The following is a 27885-nucleotide window of genomic DNA, read 5'->3' as shown; positions in this document are numbered from 1 at the left end:
GGACGGAGCAGCGTGACGTCATGGTGCCGCCCCTCGTGACATCACGGCCCGTCCCCTTAATGCACGGCCCGTCCCCTTAATGCAAGGCCCCCTCAGAAAGTCACCGAGGAGTGGTCGGTAGTTCGTTATGGGAAACGTAAAACTGTTTAATGCTTGTATGTATGTTCTTTTAGGAGTTTATATTACTCTGCTGGATAGGCACACGTATTGATATGGGTCAGTTCTTTTCTCCATATCCCCCCAATGGTGATCCTCTTCAGGGGTCACCTTGGTTACTCTGCTTTGCTGTTGTTGATTTACTCTTTACCGTATTATCGTCTAATTCTGTGCTTCCACTTTTCCTTTTTCTTCTTTCCCTATGCCCCTTTCTTTCCGCCCTCTTTGGTACACACGATAAATCGCCTATTGCTATGTGGTTCATGAGTCTTATATATTATACTATTTTTTACTTTGCCAATGTTCAGCTGCCGCCGCTGTGCTCTCTCCCCCCTCCATAATGGTCATACAAATTGCTTCCTTAAATGTACGTGGGTTAAACTCTCCTTATAAGCAATCTTTAGTTTGGGCTGAATCCAAAAGATTAGGTACAGACATTTTGTGTCTGCAAGAAACGCACCTGACGGAATCAGATTCAGTCAGGCTGCGCCATAGAGCGTATCCCATCTTCTTTGCGCATGTTGTTCATAAGAGGGGTGTATCGTTGGCCGTTAAAAATACCATTGCAGTCTCAGAAGTGGAGGTGACAGCGGACAGCGGGGGCAGATATTTGATTGTTAACTGTTTGCTTAATGCCGTGGCATATACATTGGTTGTGATGACCGCCACGCCCCCTCCCCTCCCATAGACTTGTATTGAAATGGGCGGGCCGTGACAACACGAGGGGCAGAGCCGTGACGTAACAATGCTCCGGCCCCTGTACCGCCCATCATTACGTGCAGAGCGAACTCGCTCTGTGCTGTAATGAGAGCGCGGTGCCGCAGCGGGGATCCCGGGGGTCCCCAGCAGCGGGACCACGGCGATCTGACATCTTATCCCCTATCCTTTGGATAGGGGATAAGATGTCTAGGGGCGAAATACCCCTTTAAGAAAGGAAGCGATAGAATCAGGAGTAGGAAGGTGAGTCGGCTCTGAGCTAGAGAGATTATATAAGGTATGATAATAGGAAGCAAAGGCATCTGCAATACCTTGAGGATCAAATACCTTCGACCCATCAGGTAAAGTAATGTAGGCCAACCGACTTTTGACTTTTAACCTGTCTAGCAAGTATTTTACCTGACTTGTTAGCCTACCAATAAGAATTAAGTTTGAGATGCCGGAGCGCCAGGTCAAACTTATAGAGGTCAAGTGCATGTAGTTCTGCTGTCAGTGCAGCTATAAGAGAGGCAGTATCTGAGGAGAACGACATTTTATTTAGTCTATGTCGATCTGTAAGTTCTAATTGTATATTTAGTCGTTTTTCTGGTCTGTCGCCTGTGGTCGGCGGTTTGGCTGATTAGCACCCCCCTGATCGTCGCTTTAAATGCACACACCAGTGTGGAGACATTAGGCACCGATCCAGTATTAGTGTCAAAATAAGATGTTTTATAGCTTCCCGTAAACAGGGTTGGTATGTTGGATGCTCTAAGACATATGGGCTGGCTGGCCACAAAGATGCACGAGGGGGAGTGAACGACTCCTGTATAGTAACAGAAATAGGGGCGTGATCTCACCAGGAGATGTTGTGGATCTGGAACTTAGAAATAAGATCTAGGAGGGGACGGGAAAATAAAAAAAAATCAGATCTGGTGTATACCGAGTGAGCATGAGAAAAAAATGTAAAATCACGACTACTGGGATGTTGGATTCGCCAGACATGAAACAGAGATTTGCGGGACAATGTAGTAAAAAAAGGAGTGGGCTCCGTGTGTGGGACAGAGGAAGTGGAGTCTATAGAGGGCCAGAGAGTAGTATTGAAATCGCCCACCACAAGCAAACAAGACGCAGGATTTAAACTGGCGACCCTAATGAGTACATGTTTAATAAATGAGTGTTGTCTCCTATTAGGAGAATAGACCACAACCAATGTATATGCCACGGCATTAAGCAAACAGTTAACAATCAAATATCTGCCACCGCTGTCCGCTGTCACCTCCACTTCTGAGACTGCAATGGTATTTTTAACAGCCAACGATACACCCCTCTTATGAACAACATAGAAGATGGGATACGCTCTATGGCGCAGCCTGACTGAATATGATTCCGTCAGGTGCGTTTCTTGCAGACACAAAATGTCTGCACCTAATCTTTTGGATTCAGCCCAAACTAAAGATCGCTTATAAGGAGAGTTTAACCCACGTATATTTAAGGAAGCAATTTGTATGACTATTATGGAGGGGGGAGAGAGCACAGCGGCGGCAGCTGAACATTGGCAAAGTAAAAAATAGTACAATATATAAGACTCATGAACCACATAGCAATAGGCGATTTATCGTGTGTACCAAAGAGGGCGGAAAGAAAGGGGCATAGGGAAAGAAGAAAAAGGAAAAGTGGAAGCACAGAATTAGACAATAATACGGTAAAGAGTAAATCAACAACAGCAAAGCAGAGTAACCAAGGTGACCCCTGAAGAGGATCACCATCAGGGGGATATGGAGAAAAGAACTGACCCATATCAATATGTGTGCCTATCCAGCAGAGTAATATAAACTCCTAAAAGAACATACATACAAGCATTACACAGTTTTACGTTTCCCATAACGAACTACCGACCACTCCTCGGTGACTTTCTGAGGGGGCAGATTCAACGGGTCCCCGTTCGCTGCCTCAGGCAGGGAGAGGTTCCAGGCATGGCAGCACTCAAGCAAGGCCTCCGGGGTGTTGGCAACATGTTTGGAACCTTCATAGGTTACTACAACTTTAGTAGGGAAGCCCCATTTATACTGTATGCCATGAGCACGGAGTAGAGCAGTACCTTTAGCAAATTCCCGGCGATGTGCCAATGTGGCGGCTGAGAGATCGGCAAATACTGAGAGCCCCGAGAACCTTTCAAGCAGGTGAGGAGGAGCACGGGCAGCAATTGCTATTTGCTCTTTGATGTGGAAGAAGTGCACCCTCATGATAACATCCCTAGGGGACGTAGCAGGGACCAATTTTGGCTTTGGTAGACGATGAACTCTATCAAAGAGTAAGTCCCGAGTAGAGGCTGAGGGGAGTAAGGCAGCAAAGAAATCTGTAACATACCCCGCAAGGTCCTCAGTCTTAATGGCCTCCGGAATACCTCTGATGCGGAAGTTGTTCCTCCGGGAGCGATCCTCCACATCCGCCAGCTTGGCCTTGAGGTCAGCCACCTCATCTTCCAGGGCTTGAACGCTATCCACCACCGAGTTATGGGCAGAGGTAAGTTCTCCCATTTTATTCTCTACATGAGATGTGCGGGAATGTAATTCCTGCTGAATACCGGTCACAGCCGACCTAATGTCATTCCGGACGGTGGAAGCTTGGTCCGCAGCCACAGCTAGCAAGGCCACCTCTGTGAGAGCGGGAGACGGACCCGAGGAGCAAGTTCCAGGCATCGCAGCATGCAGCCGAGAAGGCGAAGAAGGCAAGTTTACAGGCGAAGTCGGGGGATGCTGCAGGAACGAGGTCCCGGTCATCAGGCCAGCAGATCCCGGGGAGGAGGAACCACCAGAGGATACAGTGTTCCTGGAGGCTGGGGATCCATTCTGAGGGCAGAGTCCAGGCGCTCCGGCAGCTGGCAGGCTGCCGGCGCCAACTTGGGAGTCCGCCGCTGGGAAGAACAGGGTGAGTTTAAGCGGGCTTTTCTTACTTTTCTTCGCCCGAGCTGTGATGCTTCACTTTCCGATGTCAACAGGTAATTTGGGAAGGAGGATTGGAGTAGGAGTCAGCCGATTAGTGCCGCTATAGAGCCGGAGACCAGTGGAGCTCACTTAGCAAGTGTCCTCCACCATGCGCGTCCAGGCCACGCCCCATTTACAAATCTTTATAACTTTCTGGCACCAGTTGATTTGGAAAAATTTGTTACCCTTTTAACTTTGAATGGGGTCGGTCGGGTTTTTGCTGGAGTAGAGAAGCAAAAATAACAGACCTGCAGTATTTTTTTTCTCCTCTCAACTCTCGTCATCTGACCAGACCCAGCAAACGGAGCTATTCTAAATGGAGCTTGATGCATATGTGAGTCTGGTCTAAGGTGGCATAAGATGGGCCAAGGTGTAGGCCTTGTAATAAATGTGACACATCTGTGGCTGTCCATGTACAGAAGATAAAATGTATTATACACCAGCAAGGAGCTGGCACAGATTTCCATTACAATTGAGACACACTGTCTTGCTATAATTATAGTAAATGTGTTGTACTGTGTGCGGCTTTTGTATGTCATAAAACTAGTGTACAGTGCTTAGTACATACACCCCCCGATACAGGTAACTTGTGGCCAGTCTCTTAGGAATCCTGTCAAGGGTGAGGGGAAAAGTAAGGGTGTAAAGTCTAGGTAACACTCAAATAATGTTTATGCCGTCATGTGAATCATATATTTGTAAAAATACTATTGTGTGCAAAACGTTCTCAACAATACAGTCTGTGTGTTTATCTCACTCACAGGGTGTGCAGGATCTTGCCAGAAGATGACAGTGATCCACTTGCATACATATTAATGTTCTCTAGTCAATGCTCCCGTCATTGACTCTCCAGCTGTCATGTAAATATACAGCTTTATAACAGACTGTGAGAACATTTATACGTTCCTATTTATCAGCAGCGTTTAGCTGTCAAATTCCTTTTGCATTTGTTGAGCAATTACTTGTTACATCCAAACAGATGCTTATATTTTATGTCTAAAAAAAAATTGGGCGGGGGGTTTATCATTTGCTCAGTTTCTTGTGCTATGCGTATGTTGCTAATGCTATTGATAGACTGGTTTTGCCAGTGTGTCATACATCATTACTTGGATGTCTCCTCAATTTCATTGCCTGTGTGCCAATAGTACATAAACCATGTAATACACAATTTCTTCATTTAAGCTTGAAAAAAAAAATATATAGAAAACTAGGGTAACTCTAGCGATAGCAGCAATAGCTAAGATGCTGAATGGTGGCACTTAGGTCCAGGAACCTCACAGCTCTGGAGAAGCAGCCACTAAGTCATGGGCTTAAATGATCACCTCTCTCCTGTGTCCAGTGCCACTAGGTGAGTATTTTCTTTTTTATTCATAAAGCACCTCAAGTCCACTATAATAAAAGTCTATTCCCAAAATAACTATTTCACTCTTTATACAAGGGACATCATTGTAATGTCCAGATTAAGAATGTCCCTGCTATAGAGTTATTTTGGGGATAACATTTTATTATAGTGGACTTGGGGTGCTTTAAGAAAAAAAAAGAAAGCATACTCGCCTGCTTCAATTCCCCACAGCTGCCATTCCAATAGCTCCATTATTATCTGCACCCTGCTTCTTCTAACACATCGTCCCTGCAGGAAATGCCTGCTCAGCCAGTCATTGTTCACATTGGTGACCCACCTCAGCCAGTGGTTAGCTGAGTGGCTATTTCCTGCAGTGATGATGTGTCAGAGGAGGTAGGATGCCGATAGCAGTGGAGCCATTGGAATAGCAGGCTTTATTTTATTATGACTAAAGCATCTCAAGTCCACTATAAGAAAAATTCTATCCCCAAAATAACAATTTAACTATCTATACCAGGGATATACTTAATCTGACTCTGCACATTACAATGAAGTAAATGTTAGTTGTACAGTATCATGTTTATTTGGTGCATTTTCTATTCTAGGCCATGTTATATTTTGGAACATGTTTTTGCATAGATATATTTAGGATATACTGTACCAGTTATATTGCAAAACTGATGAAGTTCACAGACACCATTGGGATTTCCTTACTTTCTCTAAGAATGGGCAGCTTGAATATACTGTGTAATGTGGGATTTGTAGTGTGGGGAAATGTGTTGATGGTGCAAAATAGTGTAAGGCTATGTTTACACATATTAGGATATTTTATTCTATCGTTTCATGTGACAACACTGAAGAAACAACACTCTGCTACAATGTAAAGTAGTGAGTGCACGGCCTGTATAAGTGTTTAATGTTGGTCGCCCTTCAAAATAACACAACACACAACCATTAATGTCTTAACCTTGGCAACAAAGGTGAGTACACCACTAAGCGGAAAGGTCTTTAACATCCACCAGCTCTGTGATGTTGTCATGAAGGAGTGAAAAAAAAAACTCCAGTGACAACCTGTGACATTCTAGTGAACTCCATGTCCAAGAGGCCAATCACAAACCACAGTGATGTCCCGCAACAGCTATTGGCTGAATAAGCATAACTCATCCAGGAAGGTGGAGGCCAGAGTGTGTCGAGGACAGGTAGGTAGATGGGTCCCCATACAGGAGATAGCGGAGGGTCCCAGTGTTCGGACTACCTGCCATCAGACAGTTATCCCCTGTGGATAGGGAATATGTGTCTGATAAAGCGCAACTGTCATGAGTTTTTAGTCCCCCAGACTACTACATAGTCTTTATCCAGCGGTCTGGCACAGTCGGATAGGCGTGGCTTGTGATTCGCAAAGCCCCGCCGCCACACCTATCCTCTCCTTTCAATGCTGGGATGCGCCCCTCCTTTCCTCTAGTACTGCACCTGCGCAGTGAGCGCATAGGCAGCAGGAGCGAGCACTCGCTCTGTCAATGCAGGGCATTGTCAGGAGGGGCGCATGCATGTCAGGAGGGGCGCATGCGCTATGGATGCACTGTGTCTTACTACACAGTGATCCCAGCACTGAAAGGAGAGGATAGGCGTGGCAAAGGCAGGGCCTTGCAAACCCCAAGCTACGCCTATCCGACTGTGCCAGACCGCTGGATAAATGTATTTTATAAGTTATAAAAGAAGGAGGAAAACCCATAAAGGTATGGTTACACTCACGTTATGGACATCTGTAACAACATTGTAGTAGTCTGGCGTGCTAAAATCTCATGACAGTTGCGCTATAAGTTTAGTTCCCCTGACTACCCCTTTAAGGCAGTGCTGGAAAATAATGGTGACCATGCAAAATATTGATATTTGGGCCCAGTTTGGACATTTCCTCTTAGGGGTACACTCACTTTTGTTGCCAAGGTTTAGACCTTTGTGTTGAGTTATTTTGAGGGGACACAACATTAAATTCTGTTATACAGGTTGTGCACTCACTACTTTACATTGTAACAGAGGGTCATTACTTCGGTGTTGTCACATGAAAAGATATAATAAAAGATTTACAAAAATATCACTGGACTCACTTATGTGAGATACTGTATATAAAGTTTGTTGAAATTACAGTGCCCATTTAAGAACTGATCTTTTGTCTTTACAGTTTCATGCTGAACTCGAAGATACAAGAAGCACCCCAGCCACTGGAGGTAAGCAACAATCATTATAATAAAAAATAAATAAATATACATTTTTTTTTTTTAAGCATTAAGGGTATGTGCACACCTGGGTTACATTTTTAGTAGGAAGAAATAAAAGGTGTACTAAAATATCAGTTCAAGATATTTAAGACATTATTAATGGATCCGAATAAATTTCAATGTTTAGTAAAGTTATAATACTGTGTAATAGGTTTTTTTTATTGCCTCCATGCACAGCCTTGTCCTTCATGAGACCAACACTCGGAAGTCTTTTCATTTTACCGGAGACAGTATGTCATAAGTCTCAAGTGGGCATGGCTATGCTGCAATGGGTGCATGGATAGCAGGGTGGAAGGGATTTATTGAAGTAATGCTATCCACTCACCCACTTTAGCATAGACACGCCCCCTGGAGACCATGTGACTTATGACATATTGTCTCTGGCCACATGGAATGCACGGAAAGGTCAGAGACAACAGTAAAATAAAAAAGACTTGCACTACAGCACTTCCAGCTATGGGTCGTGTGCATGAAAACGGGATAAAGCGTTCCATAGAGGCATTAGAAGCATATTATACAGTATTATGACATAGCATCATGAACTCAAAAGCTAAAGAAAGAAAAAAAACATGGAATACCCCTTTAAGACATTGTGGAAAACGTGCATGGAAAATAACCCATAAAGAACAATGTAGAATCTGCAGTATACTTATTTTGCTGCATTTGCAGCGGACTTCACTAATTGTAATTTGGGTTATGGACTTCACAGGAGATTTGATGTGGATTTCAAGTGTTAATTTCTTATCTTACACAATATAATTTACCTTTGAAATTAGCAAAATATTACTGGCAGTGTTAACAGGGCCTAATGCTATGTATGCTAATACCAAGGTTAACTACAGCAGTAGTAGCAGTTGTAGTAGTAATAATAGTAGAAAAAAGCAAACCCTTATATAACAATGTATTAATCACATTAATATTTTAAGATCCTAGACAGTATGAAAGTTTTCTGACCTCGCGCCCAGATCACATGGAAGTTGCTGCAGTTGAGATGGTCGCAGATCTCTGTCTACAGTACAAGTTCGTATCTAGTAAATCATTTTATAACACCCAAATATTGGCTCTGATTTATCATTCAGCCTGAAACCCTAATTGTCTCGTTTTTCCCATAGTAACCAATCACAACTTTCACTTTACAAGAGCTCGTTAAGATTCAAAAGTTGAGCTGTGATTGGTTGTTATGGGAAAACCAGACAATTAGGGTTTCAGGCTGAGTGATAAATCTTCCCCATTGTTTTCATATTTTGAAACTGGTACAAACAGGTGGTATGGTAAAGATATTTATCCCTATATCATACACAACCATCAAATATCCTTGTCATCTTGTTGTTAAAAGGTTATGTTCATTAGAGATGAGCGAACTTACAGTAAATTCGATTCGTCACAAACTTCTCGGCTCGGCAGTTGATGTCTTTTCCTGCATAAATTAGTTCAGCCTTCAGGTGCTCCGGTGGGCTGGAAAAGGTTGATACATTCCAAGGAAAGAGTCTCCTAGGACTGTATCCACCTTTTCCAGCCCACCGGAGCACCGGAAAGCTGAACTAATTTATGCAGGAAAAGTCATCAACTGCCGAGCCGAGAAGTTCGTGACGAATCGAATTTACTGTAAGTTCGCTCATCTCTAATGCTCATCTATGGACAGGTTTAAACTGTATTTTCTGTGTAAATATTGGCGCATATTACAAGGTAAGATATGTGTCAAAAAAACATGTGAGATGCAAGCCGTATTGTTTTCAATGGGAATAAGCACCATAGGTCATACTATGAACTTCTGGCAAAGATGGGGGATATTTATAAAAAACTGTGCAGAGGAAGAGTGGTGCAGTTACCCACGGCAACCAGATTGCTTCTTTGATTTTTAAAGAGACCTTTAATTGGTTGCTATGGACAACTGCACTGCTCTTACTCTACACATGTTTTTGATAAATCTCCCCCAGATATGTCAGCACATATTGTAACTAAGCTGCAATAAGTCACTTACTATGTAGGAAACAGGTTAGAAATTTAGTGGGGCTAATTCATTGCAACAAAATGTTCAGCCAAATCATGCAAATATGGTAAAGGCCCCATTCACACCGCAGAATTTCTGAGTGGAAACTGGTGGAAAAATTCTGCTTAGAAATTCTGCAGCAGCCCCCATTGTTTTCAATGGAATTTTACTTCTCCGTGCACACGGCAGAATTTCTGCATGCATCTAGTGCGGAAATTCAAATTCTGAAGAAAGAATTGACTTGTAAATTCTTTCTGTGGAGTCCACTTTTCATTGCCTTCTATTCCGCAAAAATGCCTGTGTGAATGGGGCCTAAGGGTGTGCTCACACCACAGCTTTATTTATATGGTGACCGTATACAGTTTTAGATTATAAAACAATTTTAAACCATATTTGTCACTGTGCCCATGGAATGCCATTGACAAACCCTACAAAAAAGTCTACCTGGTCTTGTACTGTTTGGTATGGTTGTGGTTCAGACGTTTTTTTTATTTTTTTTTATTTTATTTTTTCCTGAACATAAAAAGTGTCCTTACTGTTTCAAAACTGTATATTCACCACATATGTTTCCTTATAGTATTGTAGTCATGTATTAAAGGGGTTTTCCAGGAAAAAACTTTTTTTTAATATCAACTGGCTCCAGAAAGTTAAACATATTTGTAAATTACTTCTATTAAAAAATCTTAATCCTTTCAATAGCTATCAGCTGCTGAAGTTGAGTTGTTGTTTTGTGTCTGGCAACAGTGCTCTCAGCTGACATCTCTGCTTGTCTCGGGAACTGCACAGAGTAGAAGAGGTTTGCTATGGGGATTTGCTTCTAAACTGGATGGTTCCCGAGACAGGTGTCATCAGAGAGCACTTAGACAGAAAAGAACAACTCAACTTTAGAAGCTCATAAGTACTGAACAGATTAAGATTTTTTAATAGAAGTAATTGACAAATCTGTTTAACTTTCTGGAGCCAGTTGACATATAAAAAAATGTTTTTTCCTGGATAACCCCTTTAAACCGTGTGTGTATATGGTTTTATACTGTTTTAGCTCATCCGGTTTTAATAATTCTAAACCTTATGCCAACTGTATGCACAAACTGTGGTGCGAATGCACCATAAGGGTACGTTCATACGTGCAGATTTACAGCATATTTTACGCTGCAGATCCGCCTTTAAAGGACCTCTGTATGGTGCCCTTAACTGTGCCTGCTCGGAGCGGCAATACGCTGCTCCGAGCAGACACACTGCGATGTGCGAGTCGCCGCGCATGCGCGGTGTACTTGCACACATCATGGCCGCTCCCCCTGCTCAATGAGCTAGGCCGGGAGCTGCCGCGATGTGCGAGTATACTGCGCATGCGCGCTGCGACTCACACATCGCAGTGTGTCTGCTCGGAGCGGCATATTGCAGCTCCGAGCAGGCACATATTAGGCTAGGTTTCCACTGGGTTTTTTTCTGGCAGTTTTTGGAAAACTGTCACTGCAGTTTTTGAGCCAAAGTCAGAAGTGGATCCATAAGGGAGGAGAAGTGTAAGTTCTTCCTTTAAATGTTCTATTCCTTTTGAATACACTTCTGGCTTTGGCTCAAAAACTGCAGGGGCAGATCTCCAAAAACTGCCAGAAAAAAAAAACAAGTGGAAACTTAGCCTAAAGGCAGCATGTAGGGGGGCCTTCAGCGGCGGATCCGCAGCGAAAATCCGCACGTGTGAACCTACCCTAAGAGAGTATGCTCAAGAATTATTGTTTTTCATAAAAGTGTCTGCCAAGTATGAGCCACATGAAGCAGCCAACAATACCATGCGCACAAGTGTTGGGCACATTTTTTAAATAGAATGTAAATAGGTGTGCAGTTTTGATCAGAAAACCTTTTCAGCCACGTTCAAACCCTGCCATTCTTTACTAACAGAGTCCGCTGTCACATTGTACACCTATCATCCGCACAATCACTCCCCATTATCAGGAAGGCAAAAAAAGCAGGGGCACCGATCACGGTAGAGACAACTCACCATTACCTGACCCTGAGTGCTGAAAACATACCCCCCGGAGCTACATACTATAAGTGCTGCCCACCTGTCAGAGGACATAGCAATAAGGTATGGGTATTTTTTATTATACACAACGTAAGTCAGCTGTACATTGTACAGAATTTCTAAACAATGGGGCAGATAAATAAAAGCTGTCTGATTCTTAGACAGTGTAAACTTAAACAAGACAGTCTAAAAATGTGATGGATTTTTAAGGGTACGTTTACACTTTCATAAACCATTGGATTTCACACGGCAAACGGCAAATGCTGCCAGTTTTGGCTATTTATTATATTGATCACATCTGCAGCATGAAATCTGCAGCACTATTAAGGGTATATTCCCACACGGCGTATTTGCTGCGTATTTGCTGCTGCGTATTTTATTTTCTCTGTTGAAGTCAATGGGTAGGAAAATACGCAGCACCAAATACGCAGCAAATACGCAGCAAAATACGCCACGTGGGAATGCACCCTAAAGGGGTATTCCAGGAAATACTTTTTTTTATTTTTATTTATATATATATATATATATATATATATATATATATATATATATATATCAACTGGCCCCAGAAAGTTCAACAGATTTGGAAATGACTTCTATTAAAAAATCTTAATCCTTCTAATAATTATCATCTGCTGAAGTTGAGTTGTTCTTTTCTGTCTGGCAACAGTGTTCTCTGCTGACATCTCTGCTTGTCTCGGGAACTGCACAGAGTAGAAGAGGTTTGCTATGGGGATTTGCTTCTACTCTGGACAGTTCCCGAGACACGTGTCGTCAGAGAGCATTTAGACAGAAAAGACCAACTCAACTTCAGCAGCTCTTAAGTACTGAAAGGATTAAGATTTTTTAATAGAAGTAATTTACAAATCTGTTTTACTTTCTGGATCCAGTTGATGTATAAAAAACATTTTTTCCTGCATAACCCCTTTAAGTACATGCAAACTTGCCTAATAGTGGCCAGGCTGTTTGAAAAAGCTGGTATATTTAATGCTATGTATATCTATAATCTAGTGCTATTTACATAGCTACATAGTTAAGGCTGCATTCACACCACGTTCTTGCAATACAGTTCCCGTATACGTTTTCAATTTGAAAACTGTACGGAACCGTATTGAAAACCATATGCATTGACTCTCCATTGAAAACCGTATGCCAAAAGATGCATCCGGATGTGTACTTTTTGCTTCTTGTACAGTTTTGTCAGTTTTTTTCCCGTACCCAAAAGCATAGCCTACCACGTTTTTTTGTCCGGGTGACAAAACGTATTGAAACCGTATAAGGTTCCTTTAACATGGGAGTCAATGAAAACCGTAGAAAACCGTATGAACTTACGGTTCCATCCGGACAGTACGATTTTTGAGTTTGCACATGCACAGTGCACACCGAATGGAATGAAATGTTAAAAACGTATACTTTTTATTTTTTATTTTTTTTTAAACGGATGCAACTGGACATCTTTTTTTTAAACTGTATACGTTTTCAACCGTATACAGGGTAACATTTGTGCACACGTTTTGATAGAGTTTAGTCCGGTTTTGAGGAATCCATTTTTCATCAAAAAACTGATACGGGAACTATATTGCATTTACATGGTGTGAACCCAGCCTAATACGGTTGAAAATAGACGTGTCCATTGAGTTCAGCCAAGGGAACGGAGAAGATGTGTATGAAAGGGAAGAGGGGTGTTGGTGAATTGAGAACTAGAATCCTATAAGTGTAAACATTATTTTATTCTAAAAATTTGTCTAAGGCTATGTTCTCATAGTGGAACATTCCCCCGACAGCAGAACACAGAACATGCCGTGCTAGGAGCGCTCGTGTCTATTCTCTCTGCAGACTCCAGAATCTGGTTTTCCGCGGCAGAAACATCTACCACGGAAATTCTACCAGGTGCAGAGTGCAGCAGAATCCCATTGAAATCAATGGGACTCTCTGCTGCGGAGTGTCGCATGGATGCAGAGTTCTGCACGGACATTCCATTGTGTGAACATGGCCTAAGCCTTTTTTTAAATCAACTGTTTCTGCTGTGACCAGCTCCTGTGGTAGACTATTTATCTCCCCAATTACTTCACCACTAGGAGGCACTATGGAATGCCCTTCTGCAGGGCACCATAGACATGGTGGTGTCTGATCATTCCCCATGCACACCGGACCTCAAGCACCTACAAGATGGAGATTTCCTGAACGCCTGGGGAGGAATTTCATCTCTACAGCTAGGTATTAACCTAATTTCAGATGCTTCTTGTATTCTATGACTTACTATTCAGAAACTCATTGTTTACTATACAACAGTTCTTATTATAGTGACATCTGCCTTGTAGCTATATAGTAATAGTAACAATTCAAGCACCTATATGGCCATTGACTTATTTTCATGTGAGAAGATAGCAAGTATAGTGGAACTCTACTTTTAAGAAGAACAAATAAACCATATGCAAGGCAACATTTTAACCATTTCATTGCCTTATACTCCATAAGGGCTGTCCCTTTTTTGGACCTCTGCAAGGATCAGAGGGTTTTCATTGTCAGATGTATCTCGATTGTTGAGCAGCAACCCAGCAAAATTATGCAACCTGGAGGATCGCAAAGGAGCCATTAAAATAGGGTACGATGCTGACCTGGTCATCTGGGACCCTGACAGTGAATTCCAGGTATGTAAAATAGTAGGTACTGATGACATTGTTGTATTATCTATTTACAACTTAATTTGTAGAGATTTAGCATATGAACATTCACCTGTGGGAACACAGATGAAGAGGTGAATGAACAAGGGCGGGCAACAATTGTTTCACGCCGTTTCGGCGTGAAACAATTGTTGCCCGCCCTTGTTCGTCCCCCACCTCACCTGTGTTTCCACTCCCCTGCATGTCTCCTGTCCCGTCTATGTGTCTTATGAAGAAATAAAACTGAAGTTTTTAAGAAGATTACCCGGGTGAGTGCTCCATCTATCTACTGTATTGGATTTGCTTATCTGATGCATGCCCGCTTCAGATGATCAAGGAGATGTTGAAATATAATGACAGCTAGCTGTAATGCATTGTGGGCTAAGTGTTTATTAACCCCTTAAGGACAATGAACGTATATTTATGTCCATATATAACGTTAATTAAACTGCATGGTCAATGGCATACAGTCAATGGCACACACGTAAAAAAAATTCCAAAGACCAAAATAGCGTATTTTTGATCTCTAAAAATGTATAAAAAGCAATCAAAAAGTCCAATGGAAACAAAAATGGTAGCGATAAAAACTTCAGATCACAGCGCAATGAATGAGCCCTCATACAGCCCCATATACGGAAAAATAAAAATGTTATAGGGGTCAGAATAGGACATTTTTAAACATGCTAATTTTTGTAAAAATAGTTATAATTTTTTAAAAGGAGAAAAACTAAATAAAACCTATATAAGTTGGGTATCATTTTAATAGTATGGACCTACAGAATAAAGGAAAGGTGTCATTTTTACCGAAAAGTACACTGCGTAGAATCATAACCCCCAAAAGTTACAAAAGGGCTTTTTTTTTTTCAATTTTGCCACACATACACATACAATTGTTTGCACTAAAAACAAGCAATCTGTAGGTGCAAAATTGAAAGTGCTCTGATTTTTAGAAGGTGAGGTGGAAAATACGAAGGTGCAAAAATGAAAAAAAAAAAACTGTGGTCCTTAAAAGGTTAAGTGGGGCCAGAGCAATTTCCCTTAGAGAATTTCTAAAGTAAGTAGTAAGTAGCTAGGCCCAGACTGTGTTCCGCGGCAAATTCCTGCTGGTGATCCACCCACCAGGGGTTAAATCTTGCAAGTTTTTATTAATTATACTGAATTAGTAATTAAAATAACAACTTGTTCAGAGGACTGTGATACCAACATGGATTCCCTTAAGTAAGATTGTCTCAACAGGTAATAGCAGGTGCTTTAGGCTTCACTATTTGGCCTCTACAGGCAGATTGATGTCATTGCGCCACCATGCACTGTTCTGCAGGGGCCAGGCCTATAATGCACTAGTCCTCTTTACATATAAAGTAAAGTGGATGCTGTTTTATTAATAATGGGATTATTTTGCATTATTTAGTCTTTTAGCTTACCTACCTCTTTGCTGTTGAGTGTTGAGAACCAGAAAAGGACTCTATAGACACTACAATATCAAATATCAGGAAACCAGGATGGAGGACTCATGGAAAGGGTCATGAAAAAGAGTTCAGAAGAGCAAAGATCTGTCCTGGTTGAATTATCCAGCACCATAATAGGAGACCCATCCATCTCTGCTATGGGGCTCACTTTCCACTATGTATGTGCCTGATCTATCTGCATGTTCAGTGTCTTGTTAATGTATTTCTTTGTTATTTTCTAGGTACAAGAAAAGAACATTTATCATAAAAACAAGGTATAGCATAGTATTAATGGCTGGTTATGTCATCAGTGTTTTTTTTATAAGATACATAAAATGTACTTTGTTCTGCATTGGAATTAGGACATTTGATAGTTTATGCGCTTCATACCCTTCATAACTGCATTATTTTTCCTATATATTATTTTTCCTATATATTGCTAACTGGACAGTTGTATGATAGCAGTGCAATTTATTTCATCCCAACTTACTTGCATCATATTCATACTTGTAGCTTAGTCATGCAGTCACCAGTCTGAAAACCAGTCTAGTACATGCTATACTGTGTAGACAGGATGTCAGTCTCTCCTGTGTGGCTGACTTCCTGTGATCTACAGGATTACTTCATCACCTATTAGATCTCTCAGCAGGTTCCCCATGTCCCTTCATGTATAGAGTGCTACTGTAGCTATTATTTCTCCCTTATCTAAGAGACCAGTAGAGAAGTGATATAGTAGGTGAACCCATACAATGATTAGCCACACAGTTATAAAACCCTCTGACTCACACTGCTTTTCTCTGCTGTCTGCAGATTTTCTAGTGAGTCCTATAAGGTTCACACTGCTCTCCTATATGTATAAGCCAACAGGGAGAAATGTATCATAGGAATACAGGCTCAACCTGAATCTCATACTATACTCTATAACGTAAGTTAGGGGACAGAAATTCCGTGTCACTGATCTATCACTTGCTGCACTTAGATCAGACTTGGAGCCAGAAGCAGTGATGGTACTTCACCCACTGACTCTGTAAAGCCTGAAGCATGATGGGAAATTTAGGCTGCATTAGGAGAGCCATATCTCAGAGGAAATAGGCAGTGGCGTCGCTAGGGGGGGGCCAGAGGGGGCCATGGCCCCCCCTAGATCAGGCCGTGCCCCCCCTTGGGCCCCCCCAATTTAAAATAAATAGGGATGTCCCGATACATTGATGGCTCCGCCCCCAGCACAGGAGAGAACGGGCCGAGAGCTGACAGGTCACACAGCAGAGCGGCCGCTTCATGTGAGGTGAGTGATGTCCTGTGTCCTCCCTCTCTCCCCCCTGATCAGCAGTATAACCTGGGGCTGAGTAATGTGTATAGTAGCAGTCCAGAGGGGTCACTTTCCCTCCTCCAGTGTCCACAGGTCACCAACAGGCCACATTATCACAACAATTTTTGGGAAAAATCGCGGCAAAAATTGCGCGCTTTTACCGCGATTTTTCGTAAATCGCGGTAAAACAGCGCAATTTTTGCCGCGATTTTTCCATAAATTGTTCTGGTAATGGGACCTGTTGGTGACCTGTGGACACCGGAGGAGGGAAAGTGACCCCTCTGGAAGGACAAAATGTGAACACATTAACCCCTCATTAACCCCTCAAGGGTACATTCACATGTACAGGATCTGCTGCATATTTTTGCTGCATATTTTGTGCAGCTGATTTTGCAACCCATTAGCTTCAATAGGTAGCAAAATCAGCTGCAGAAAATATGCAGCAGATCCTGTACGTGTGAACGTACCCTAAGGGCTCATTCAGGGGTGGATCCACAGTGTATTTTAGGGTGCGTTCACATGGGCGTATTTGTCAGCGGATCCACAGCTGCGGATCCGCTGACAAAGGCCCCTAAAGTGCTGCCCTCTTTGTGCCTGCTAATAGCGGCAATCCGCCGCTACCAGCAGACACACTGTGATGTGCGAGTTACCATGCAGTGTACTCACACACATCGCGGCCGCTCTCTGTGTAGCTCAGGGAGCCGGGGGAGCGGCCGCGATGTGCGGGATGTGCGGATACACTGCGACTCGCACATCACAGTGTGTCTGCTGGTAGCGGCGGATTGCTGCTATTAGCAGGCACAAAGAGGGCAGCACTTTAGGGGCCTTTGTCAGCGGATCTGCAGCTGCGGATCCGCTGACAAGTACCCCCGTGTGAACGCACCCTTATGCTGCAGATCCACTGACAATGGACCCTACAGTGCTGCCTCCATCTGTGCCTGCTCAGAATGGCAATCCTCCGCTACGAGCAGACACGCTTTCATGTGCATACTCGCACACATCATGGCCGCTCCTCCTGCTCTCTGAGCTAGGCCGAGAGCAGCCGCGATGTGTGCGAGTATACACATTGAAGCGTGTCTGCTCGTAGCGGAGGATTGCTGTTTTGAGCAGTCACAGATTGAGGCAGCACTGTAGGGTCCATTGTTGGGGGATCTGCAGCGTAAAATATGCTGGGGATCCGTCCGTGTAAATGAGCCCTAAGGACACAAGGCGTATGTGTACGCACAGCGCCTGCTCCCACTGTGTTGTATAAATCATTAGCTAGAACCCTAGGCTAATGCCAGACATCACCAATCAGGCTGATGTCCGACATTAACACTTTAGATGCCGCTATCAAAGTTGATGGTAGTGTCCAAAAGTTTTAACGCCTTAAGGACCGAGCGTTTTTCCACTTTTGTTTTTTCCTCCTCACCTTTTAAAAATCATAACCCTTTCAATTTTTTGCACCTAAAAATCCATATGATGGCTTATTTTTTGCACCACCAATTCTACTTTATAATGACATCAGTCATTTTACCCAAAAATCTATGGCAAAAACGGAAAAAAAATCATTGTGTGTGTGTGTATATATATATATATATATTTATAGATATACACATACACGCACACACGTTTTAAAATTGCCCCCCCCACTTTTGTCACTGGCCCCCCATGTGCCCCCCCTAAATATGAATGCTGGAGACGCCACTGGAAATAGGATACAAGAAGGCAGGCAATCCATGTATGTCATCTAAAGTAGGTACACACATTACATGAGAAGATCTACATGATTTTAGCTTTTGCTGTAATATAAATATATATATATATATATATATATATATATATATATATATATGTATTCCAAATAGAAGCAGCACATCCAGGTAAATGAGACCAATGTGTAGGGGTGCCAGCATATCCGGAACCTGGGTCCACCGGCTCCGCCATCCAAATAGATAAAATAGATGCAGAACACCATGGAGTAGAATACAGTAGTGGATTTATTCCAAAAGGATGTCCCGATACCAATACTAGTATCTGTATCAGTGCCGATACAGGTATTTGCATGGTATCAGGGACTCGTGTCCCAGATACCAAATCCGATACCTGGTGGAGTGCTCCACTGCCCCATTCTCTGGTCTGCATCACTGCCGCTGCCCCGTTCTGCCGTCCACATCATGGAGTCTTATTGAGGAGCATGTGACACACTCGTCACTCCACCTCCTCCACTGCGCCCAGCAGTGTGACGTGTAGCAGAGTGACGTGTATGTCAAATGCTCCTCCATAAGACGCCATGATGCGGACAGCAGAATGGGGCAGCGGCAGTAATGCAGACCAGAGAATGGGGCAGCGGCAGTGATGCAGACCAGAGAACGGGGCTGCGGCAGTGATGAGTATGGGAGAACGGGGCTGCGGCAGTGATGAGTATGGCAGAACGGGGCTGCGGAGCAGCGACACCCGACAGGCGCAATTGAGCAACTACATGGGGGGGGAGATGCTGCTGGCTACAAGGGGGGTGCAGCTGGCTACAAGAGGGGTGTGGGTGCTGCTGGCTACAAGGGGGGTCTTGCTGGCTACAAGGGGGGGGGGGGTCCAGCTGGCTACAATGAGGGGGTGCTGCTGGCTACATACAAGGGGGGATGCTGCTTGCTACATACAAGGGGGGTGCTGCTGGCTACAAGGGGGGGTGCTGCTGTTGGCTACAAGAGAGGGGGTGCTGCTGGCTACAAGGGGGGGTCCTGCAGGCTACAAGGGGGGTGTCCTGCTGGCTACGAGGGGGATCCTGCTGGCTACGAGGGGGGGTCCTGCTGGCTACAAGGGGGTGGAGCCTGCTGTCTACAAGGGGGTGGGGCCTACTGTCTACGAAGGGGGGATACAGCTGTCTACAAGGGAGGGTACTGCTGTCTACTAAGGGGGACTGCTGTCTACAAGGTAGGAACTGCTGTCTACAAGGGGGGAACTGCTGTCTACAGGGGGGGGCCTGCTGTCTACAAGGGGGGCCTGCTGTCTACAAGGGGGGCCTGCTGTCTACAAGGGGTGGCTGCTGTCTACGAGGGGGAACTGCTGTCTACAAGGGGGGACTGCTGTCTACAAGGGGCAGCTGCTGTCTACAAGGAAAGGCCTGCTGTCTACAAGGGGGGGGGGCTGCTGTCTACAAGGGGGGCTTGCTGTCTACAATTTGGGGGCCTTCTTTCTACAAGGAGTGACCTGCTGTCTACAAGGGGGGGGGGGGCTGCTGTCTCTGTCTACAAGGGAGGAGGGCTGCTGTCTACAAGGGGGGGGCTGCTGTCTACAAGGGGGGAGCCTGCTGTCTACAAGGGGGGCTGCTTTCTACAAGGGGGGGCCTGCTGTCTACAATGGGGGGTGGCCTGCTGTCTACAAGGGGGTGGGGCCTGCTGTCTACAAGGGGGAGGGGGGATGCTGTCTACAAGGGGGGCTGCAGTCTACAAGGGGGGATTGCTGTCTACAAGAGTGGCCTGCTGTATACAAGCGGGGGCTGCTGTCTACAGGGGGGGGGCTGCGATCTACAGGAGGGCTGCTACTAATGTCTGCAGGGGGCGCTGTCTACAAGGGGAGGCTGCTGTCTACAAGGGGGCTGATCCTAATGTCTGCAGGGGGGTTGCTGTCTACAGGGGGCTGCTGCTGATGTCTGCAACTATCTATACTACCTACAAGGGGATACTTACTATTAAAGGCATTCTTACAGAAGAGTCACCTGCACTAACTTGAAATTATAGGTAAATAGTGCAGGTGAGCCGGGTTCTACCTCTGCTCACCATGTGAACATCAGCGCAATCATTCCGGAGACATTGGTTTTGCCGCCAATGCAGATTCCCTGTTCTGTCCAATAGAGAAGAGAGAAGTCTTGGCTCATACTACAGCAGCCGCCTCCATTGTACACAACAAGGAACCCACATATCTGCACGGTAAGCAGCGCCAGAAACCTTGGTGTCAGATTCGCTTCAAAATAAAAGTACAGTACTCGTAATTGGTATCGACGAGTACTAGAATTAAAGTATTGGTATTTGTACTCAGTCCTTCATAGGAGCAGAAACGTTGCTTCACAAAGGCTAAGTTTCCACTTGGGTTTTTTCCTGGCAGTTTTTGGAATACTGCCACTTCAGTTTTGAACTAAAGTAAGAAGTGTATTCAAAAGGAATAGGACATATAAAGGAAGGACTTACACTTCTCCTCCCTTATGGATCCACTTCTGACTTTGGCTCAAAAGCTGTAGTGGCAGTTTTCCCCAAAAAAACACCAAGTGGAAACTTAGTCTGAGAGATGAGTAAATAAATTCACCTTGGTATATTGGAGTGCTGTATCCTTGGCATTTTTTTTTTTATATTTGGATTAAGGAGTGCTGCAATACTTTTTCTATTTTATATATATGTATATATATGTATATATATATATATATATATATATATATATATAAATAATCTCAGAGTGCTTTTTAATTAATTGTAACAACATCCTACAGCTGCAACATTCAAAGACATCTAGGTTACAAGTATGTTTTCTTGTTCACATATACCGTATTTATCGGGGTATACCACGCACCGGCCTATAACATGCACCCTCATTTTACCAAGGATATTTGGGTAAAAAAAGTTTTTTACCCAAATATCCATGATAAAATGAGGGTGCGTGTGTGCGCGTGTATACCCCGATATACCCCCAGGAAAGGCAGGGGGAGAGAGGCCGTCGCTGCCCGCTTCTCTCCCCCTGCCTTTCCTGGGGTCTAGAGCGCTGCTGTCGGCCCTTTTCACCCCCTGGTTATCGGCGCCGCTGCCCGTTCTGTCCCCCTAACTATCGGTGCCGGCGCCGATAGCCAGGGGGAGAGAAGCGGCGCCGACAGCCAGGGGGAGAGAAGGGGCAGCGGCACCCATTGCCGGCGCCGCTGCCCCGTTGCCTCCCCCCATCCCCGGTGGTATAATTACCTGAGTCCGGGCTGCGCTGCTCCAGGCCTCCGTCGTGCGTCCCCAGCGTCGTTGCTATGCAGGGCGCGGCGCTCTGACGTCATGCGCCGCGCCGTTCAGCGCATAGCAATGACGCCGGGGACGCACGACGGAGGCCTGGAGCAGCGCGGACCGGACTCAGGTAATTATGCCACCGGGGATGGGGGGAGGCAACGGGGCAGCGGCGCCGGCAATGGGTGCCGCTGCCCCTTCTCTCCCCCTGGCTGTCGGCACCGCTTCTCTCCCCCTGGCTATCGGCGCCGGCACCGATAGTCAGGGGGACAGAACGGGCAGCAGCGCCGATAACCAGGGGGTGAAAAGGGCCGACAGCAGCGCTCTAGACCCCAGGAAAGGCAGGAGGAGAGAAGCGGGCAGCGATGGCCTCTCTCCCCCTGCCTTTCCTGGGGGTGTATCGGCGTATAACACGCACACAGACTTTAGGCTAAAAATTTTAGCCTAAAAAGTGCGTGTTATACGCCGATAAATACGGTATATCGTATATGCTTTAACATACAATTCGACTCACCTGCAACATCATGGATAGTTTGTAGTCAAGGGCAGTCCGCCATGTGTTGTGATGCTACAATAGAGAATGGTACAACAGAATATTACAATTTCTGAGATAGCTCTGAGAGACACATCTGAAGTCTGCATCTCTAGAATACTGCAGGGTCTTATTAGCTCTGAAATCTTCAAATTGCCAAACTAAAATTGATGTACCTCTACATACTTTAGTGGGGCTGTTCATGGTGACTATGAGAACAGTTGCAGCAATACAATGTAATCCTATCGCTTAGTAAATTGTAGCCAGAAAACAAACATGAACACGTGCATACCTTAAAGGGGAACTTCGGTAATTAAAGGGGTACTCCGGTGGGAAACTATTTTTTTTTTAAACCAACTGGTGCCAGAAAGTTTGTAAATTCCTTCTTTTAAAAATCTTAATCCTTCCAGTACTTATCAGCTGCTGTATGCTCCACAGTAAGTTTTTATTTTTGGATTTATTTTCTGTCTGACCACAGTGCTCTCTGCTGACACCTCTTTCCATGTCAGGAATTGTCTGGAGCAGAAGAAGAGGTTTGCTATGGGGATTTGCTCCTGCTCTGAACAGTTCAGGTCAGCAGAGAGCACTATGGTCAGACAGAAAAATAAATCCAAACGGAGCATACATCAGCTGATAAGTACTGGAAGGATTAAGATTTTTAAATAGAACTAATTTAAAATCTGTTTACCTTTCTTGCAACAATTGATTTAAAAAAAAAAAAAAGTTTTCCACGGGAGTACCCCTTTAACAATTTATCCCCTATCCACAGGATAGAGGATGTGCTTGATCGTGATGGGTCCGTCCGACCACTGCCCCCCCTGTGATCCTGCCTGGGACACAGCTCTCCCCATTCACGGAGCAATCGCCGGCCGACATTCCCCGTCCATGCATCTCTATGGGGAGCCGTGCGGCACTTGTGTATCTCTGGCTCTCCCATAGAGATGCAAGGTTGGGGGGTGGGGGGGTCGACACAGCTCTGTGCACGGAATGGTGATTGCTCTGTTCATGAGGAGAGCTGAGGGGTCTTATCCTATGGGTAGGGGATAAGTTGTTAAGTCCTGGCGGCATTCACCTTTAAATTTCCGCTACACAGGTCTTGTGATTATTGTAATATTGTTGGTCATTAGTTTGCCTAACCCTATATTAAAAGTAGTCTCTTATACTTTTTGTGTTTTTTTTTGTTTTACAGCTCACCCCCTATCTGGGATTCCTTCTGTGGGGACACGTTGTGGCAACTGTGATTCAGGGGAATCTGGTCTATTACAAAGGCAAACACGTCCCCAAACCTACCGGAGAACTGATCCTCATTCACACTGTAGACCCTTCAGATCCTAGTGCACCATATTACTAAATATCAAAGTGGTTATATTATGCATATTTCACTTCATATTTCGCTGGGCCACCTTATACTTTTTGCTGCCCGTCTGCCTGCTACATTATCTGTTAAGGTGTCACCTTTAGATTATCAGTCATGACCGTTTCATATCCGTCTTCCTGTACAGCACCCAACAGGGATTTACCAGCACAGCCCTTGCCCTTACAGGGGTACTCCATTGGAAAACATTTTCTGTTAAATCAACTGGTGTCAGAAAGTTAAACAGATTTGTAAATTATAGCGTATAGATGAGTAGTTCGGCAATGCTAACTTCTGTACCTGAAAGCGAGTGGACACTACTCGCTGTAGCGGAGTGTGGATACGGTGGTGCTCGGACTCACGTAGAATATACCATCAGTGCATGAGAAAACGAAGAAAAGTCGGCACTCACCGGATTTCCAATTCAGCAGATTTTATTGCACATTACTCACAGCCATAGTACAATTCTCGGGGAGACGATGGATGGTACAAGGGGGGTACCACAGAGAGGCGACACCGGTGTTTCGCACTTAGTAGTGCTTCAACAGGCCATTTGTAAATTACTTCTATTAAAAAATCCCAATCCTTCCAGTACTTATCATCTGTTGTACAATACAGAGGAAGTTATTTTCTTTTTGAATTTCCTTTCTGTCTGACCACAGTGCTCTCTGCTGACACCTCTGTCCATGTCAGGAACTGTCCAGAGCAGGAGAAAATCCCCATTGCAAACCTTTTTTGCTCGGGACAGTTCCTGATATGGACAGAGGTGTCAGCAGAGAGCACTGTGGTCAGACAGAAAGGAAATTCAAAAAGAAAATAATTTCCTGTGTATTATACAACAGCTGATAAGTACTGGAAGGATTGGGATTTTTTAATAGAAGTAATTTACAAATCTGTTTAACTTTCTGGCACCAGTTGATTTAAAAGAAAATGTTTTCCAGTGGAGTGCCCCTTTAATCAACTGGTGCCAGAAAGTTAAGCAGATTTGTAAATTACATCTACTAAAAAATTTTAATCCTTACTTTTTATGGGCTGTATACTACAGAGAAAATGCTTTTCTTTTTGGATTTCTCTTCTGTCACGAGCACAGTGCTCTCTGCTGACCTCCGCTATCTATTTTAGAGACTGTCCAGAGCAGCATATGTTTGCTATGGGGATTTTCTCCTGCTCAGGACAGTTCCTAAAATGGACAGCAGAGGTCAGCAGAGAGCACCGTGGTCGTGACAGAAGAGAAATCCAAAAATAAAAGAATTTCCTCTGTAGTATATAGCCGCTAAAAGGATTAAGATTTTTTAATAGAATTAATTTACAAATCTGTTTAACTTTCTGGTACCAGCTGATTAAAAAAAAAAAAGTTTTCCATGGGAGTACCCCTTTAACCTTTTCACACCTCTCAGTGATCTCAGTTGTATCAGCATAGATTACTGTGGATCAAATGTCCTACTGGTCATAACATTCAGGCCACTTAAAGTAATATTAAGGGTGCATTCCCACATGGCGTATTTTGCTGCGTATTTGGTGCTGCGTATTTTCCTACCCATTGACTTCAACAGGGAAAATAAAATACGCAGCAGCAAATACGCAGCAAATACGCCGTGTGGGAACGTACCCTAAAGCCTATAGTTGTCATAAACCACTAATGGTAATACCAAATATTATGTAGGACACTGGGGGGCATGTATGAAGGATTTTACCCTGTTTTTTTTGACTGGGATTTGTCTCAAATTTCCTTTTATGTCACTTTTTGCGACAAACAATTGCGCCAAATGGTTTAGAACAAAATCACTGATTTCACTTTGTTAGTCATGATTTCAGTTACAATCATTCTTTGGTCTGGAATTCCTTAATTGCGACTTTTCGATTTGGCGCAAGTTTAGGCGCAAATACCTTCATTTAGGCGCAAATCTACACCATGAATAAAGTGACAGAGAAAATAGCTACAACAATAGAACGTCCCAAAGTCAGATTTACTGCCTGGAATTCTGGGGTCTGCGCCTTTTGTAGGGCTACATTTGTGCCAAAATGACAAACTTGCGTATGACAATTGATAATTTTGGCGCAAATATGCTCCATTTGACGCAAAAAAAACATGCATAAAATCACACATTGCTACACCATTATTGATACATGTCCCTCTGTGTTTCTCAACCAGTGTGCCACCAGCTGTTGCAAAACTACAACTCCCAGCATACAAATGCTGTCCGGACATGCTGGGGATTGTAGTATTACAACAGCTGGAGGTGCACTGGTTGAGAACCACTGATGCAAGGTATACTGTTTTATGAAGAATTTCAAAATATCATAATAGAATTGTTTTGTCGTACAATGCAACCATGTAGATTTCTTTGCTACTGACTTACTAAGCTAAATCTACAAATAAAGACGCTTCACTAAAACAAGCGTCAGGTGATTGTTCTGTCACATGATGGAATATTCTGTGTAATTTATGAAACATATCACACCACTGGGTAACCAAACTTAAGCTCTAAAAAAATTCTTAGCATACTATGCGTTTTAAAAACAATAAAAATCAGGGGTTACAGTGGGTTACAGCATTTTAGTACAGTGTTTTCCAAACAGCGTGTCTCCAGCTGTTGCAAAACTACAACTCCCAGCATGCCCGGACAGCCTTCGGCTGTCCGGGCATGCTGGGCGTTGTAGTTTTGCAACAGCTGGAGACACGCTGTTTGGAAAACACTATTCTAGAAATATAAAGACACTTATTATAGATGAAGATGCGCAAAGAAGAAGTCCCAAGACAAACCAGAAGATTGTAAATGCCTACCTCATAATGGGAGCCATTGGCCTGACACATACGTACACCTGTTGAAGCAGCCATGACAGGATGTGAGAACGCCACAAGCAGGACGTCAGTCAAGGTGGAGCGCTCACGAAGCATTCACAACAGCAATGGAAAATACAACACTGAAAACTGTATATGTCACAATAAACAGAGACGTAAAAGACACTACAGAGCGGCATGTAAAACACAACATAAAAATTGCCCACTTAAAATTTCCAATAATTACTTTTCTCATCTATATTAGTGACTAAAACATCAACAATATATGATACATGTTACGCCGAGCGCTCCGGGCCCCTGATCCTCCCCGGAGCGCTCGCGGCGTTCCTCTCTCTGCAGCGCTCCGGTCAGACCCGCTGACCGGGAGCGCTGCACTGACACTGCCGGCGGGGATGCGATTCGCATAGCGGGACGGGCCCGCTCGCGAATCGCATCCCAAGTCACTCACCTGTCCCGGTCCCCGGCTGTCACGTTCTGGCACGCGCGGCTCCGCTCCTTAGGGCGCGCGCCAGCTCTCTAAGATTTAAAGGGCCAGTGCACCAATGATTGGTGCCTGGTCCAATCTGTCTGATTAGCTTCCACCTGTGCACCTGTCCATATAACCTCACTTCCCCTTTCCTTCCTGGCCGGATCTTGTTGTCATTGTGCCTGGAGAAACCGTTTATTGTGTTTGCCATAACTGTGTTTCTGACCTCTTGCTATATCCATTGACTACGAACATTGCCGCCTGCCCCGACCTTCTGCTACGTCTGACCTTGCCTCTGTCTAGTCCTTCTGTCCCACGCCTTCTCAGCAGTCAGAGAGGTTGAGCCGTTGCCGGTGGATACGACCTGGTTGCTACCGCCGCAGCCAGACCATCCCGCTTTGCGGTGGGCTCTGGTGAATACCAGTAGCGACCTAGAACCGGTCCACCGACACGGTCCACGCCAATCCCTCTCTGACACAGAGGATCCACCTCCAGCTTGCCGAATTGTAACAATACAGAATACAATATATCATATAATCATCACATGATACATATATGGGGGAGATTTATCAAAACCTTTTCAGAGGAAAAGTTGCTGAATTGCCCATAGCAACCAATCAGATAGCTTTTTCATTTCTCAGAGGCTTTTTCAAAAATGAAAGTAGCGATCTGATTGGTTGCTATGGGCAACTCAGCAACTTTTCCTCTGAAAAGGTTTTGATAAATCTCCCCAATATGTTTATTATGTGATGATTACATGATAACATGATATATTGTATTCTGTATCATATATTGTTGATGTTTTAGTCACTAATCTAGATGACAAAATGATTGGAAATTTTAAGTGGGCAATTTTTATGTTACGTTCCAATAATTACTTTTGTCATCTATACTAGCTGAGTACCC

The 27885-nt window shown here is 44.1% G+C and overlaps 2 protein-coding genes across 9 annotated transcripts in view; one reads left to right on the top strand and one right to left on the bottom strand.

Annotated features, from left to right (window-relative positions):
- Nucleotides 1-24286, top strand: part of LOC130361554 (allantoinase, mitochondrial-like) — a 105604-nt gene extending 81318 nt beyond the window's left edge. For all 6 annotated transcript variants that reach the window (XM_056564698.1, XM_056564699.1, XM_056564701.1 and 3 more), the window contains 7 exons: nucleotides 7355-7400; nucleotides 8378-8471; nucleotides 11338-11524; nucleotides 13540-13678; nucleotides 13940-14112; nucleotides 15812-15844; nucleotides 23546-24286. In XM_056564698.1, coding sequence (XP_056420673.1) covers nucleotides 7355-7400; nucleotides 8378-8471; nucleotides 11338-11524; nucleotides 13540-13678; nucleotides 13940-14112; nucleotides 15812-15844; nucleotides 23546-23707 — 834 coding nt within the window. In that variant the 3' untranslated portion in view covers nucleotides 23708-24286. The remainder of the gene's footprint in view (nucleotides 1-7354; nucleotides 7401-8377; nucleotides 8472-11337; nucleotides 11525-13539; nucleotides 13679-13939; nucleotides 14113-15811; nucleotides 15845-23545) is intronic.
- The window catches only part of KIF1A (kinesin family member 1A), a 331661-nt gene extending 305029 nt beyond the window's left edge, over nucleotides 1-26632 (bottom strand). For 2 of the 3 annotated variants that reach the window (XM_056564693.1, XM_056564694.1), the window contains exons 1-2: nucleotides 26496-26617; nucleotides 22339-22392 (exon numbers count right to left, since the gene is read on the bottom strand). In XM_056564693.1, the coding sequence (XP_056420668.1) occupies nucleotides 22339-22392; nucleotides 26496-26609 (168 nt within the window). In that variant the 5' untranslated portion in view covers nucleotides 26610-26617. Of the gene's footprint in view, nucleotides 1-22338; nucleotides 22393-26495 lie in introns of all 3 variants that reach the window. The other variant, XM_056564691.1, reaches the window with a different exon arrangement.
- Between the last annotated feature and the right edge of the window lie 1253 nt (nucleotides 26633-27885).

This window comes from Hyla sarda, chromosome 3 (assembly GCF_029499605.1).
Source record: "Hyla sarda isolate aHylSar1 chromosome 3, aHylSar1.hap1, whole genome shotgun sequence".
NCBI classification, from domain to species: Eukaryota; Metazoa; Chordata; class Amphibia; order Anura; family Hylidae; genus Hyla; species Hyla sarda.
Note: the sequence above shows the minus strand (reverse complement) of the source record. Positions and strands in the feature narration are given on the sequence as shown.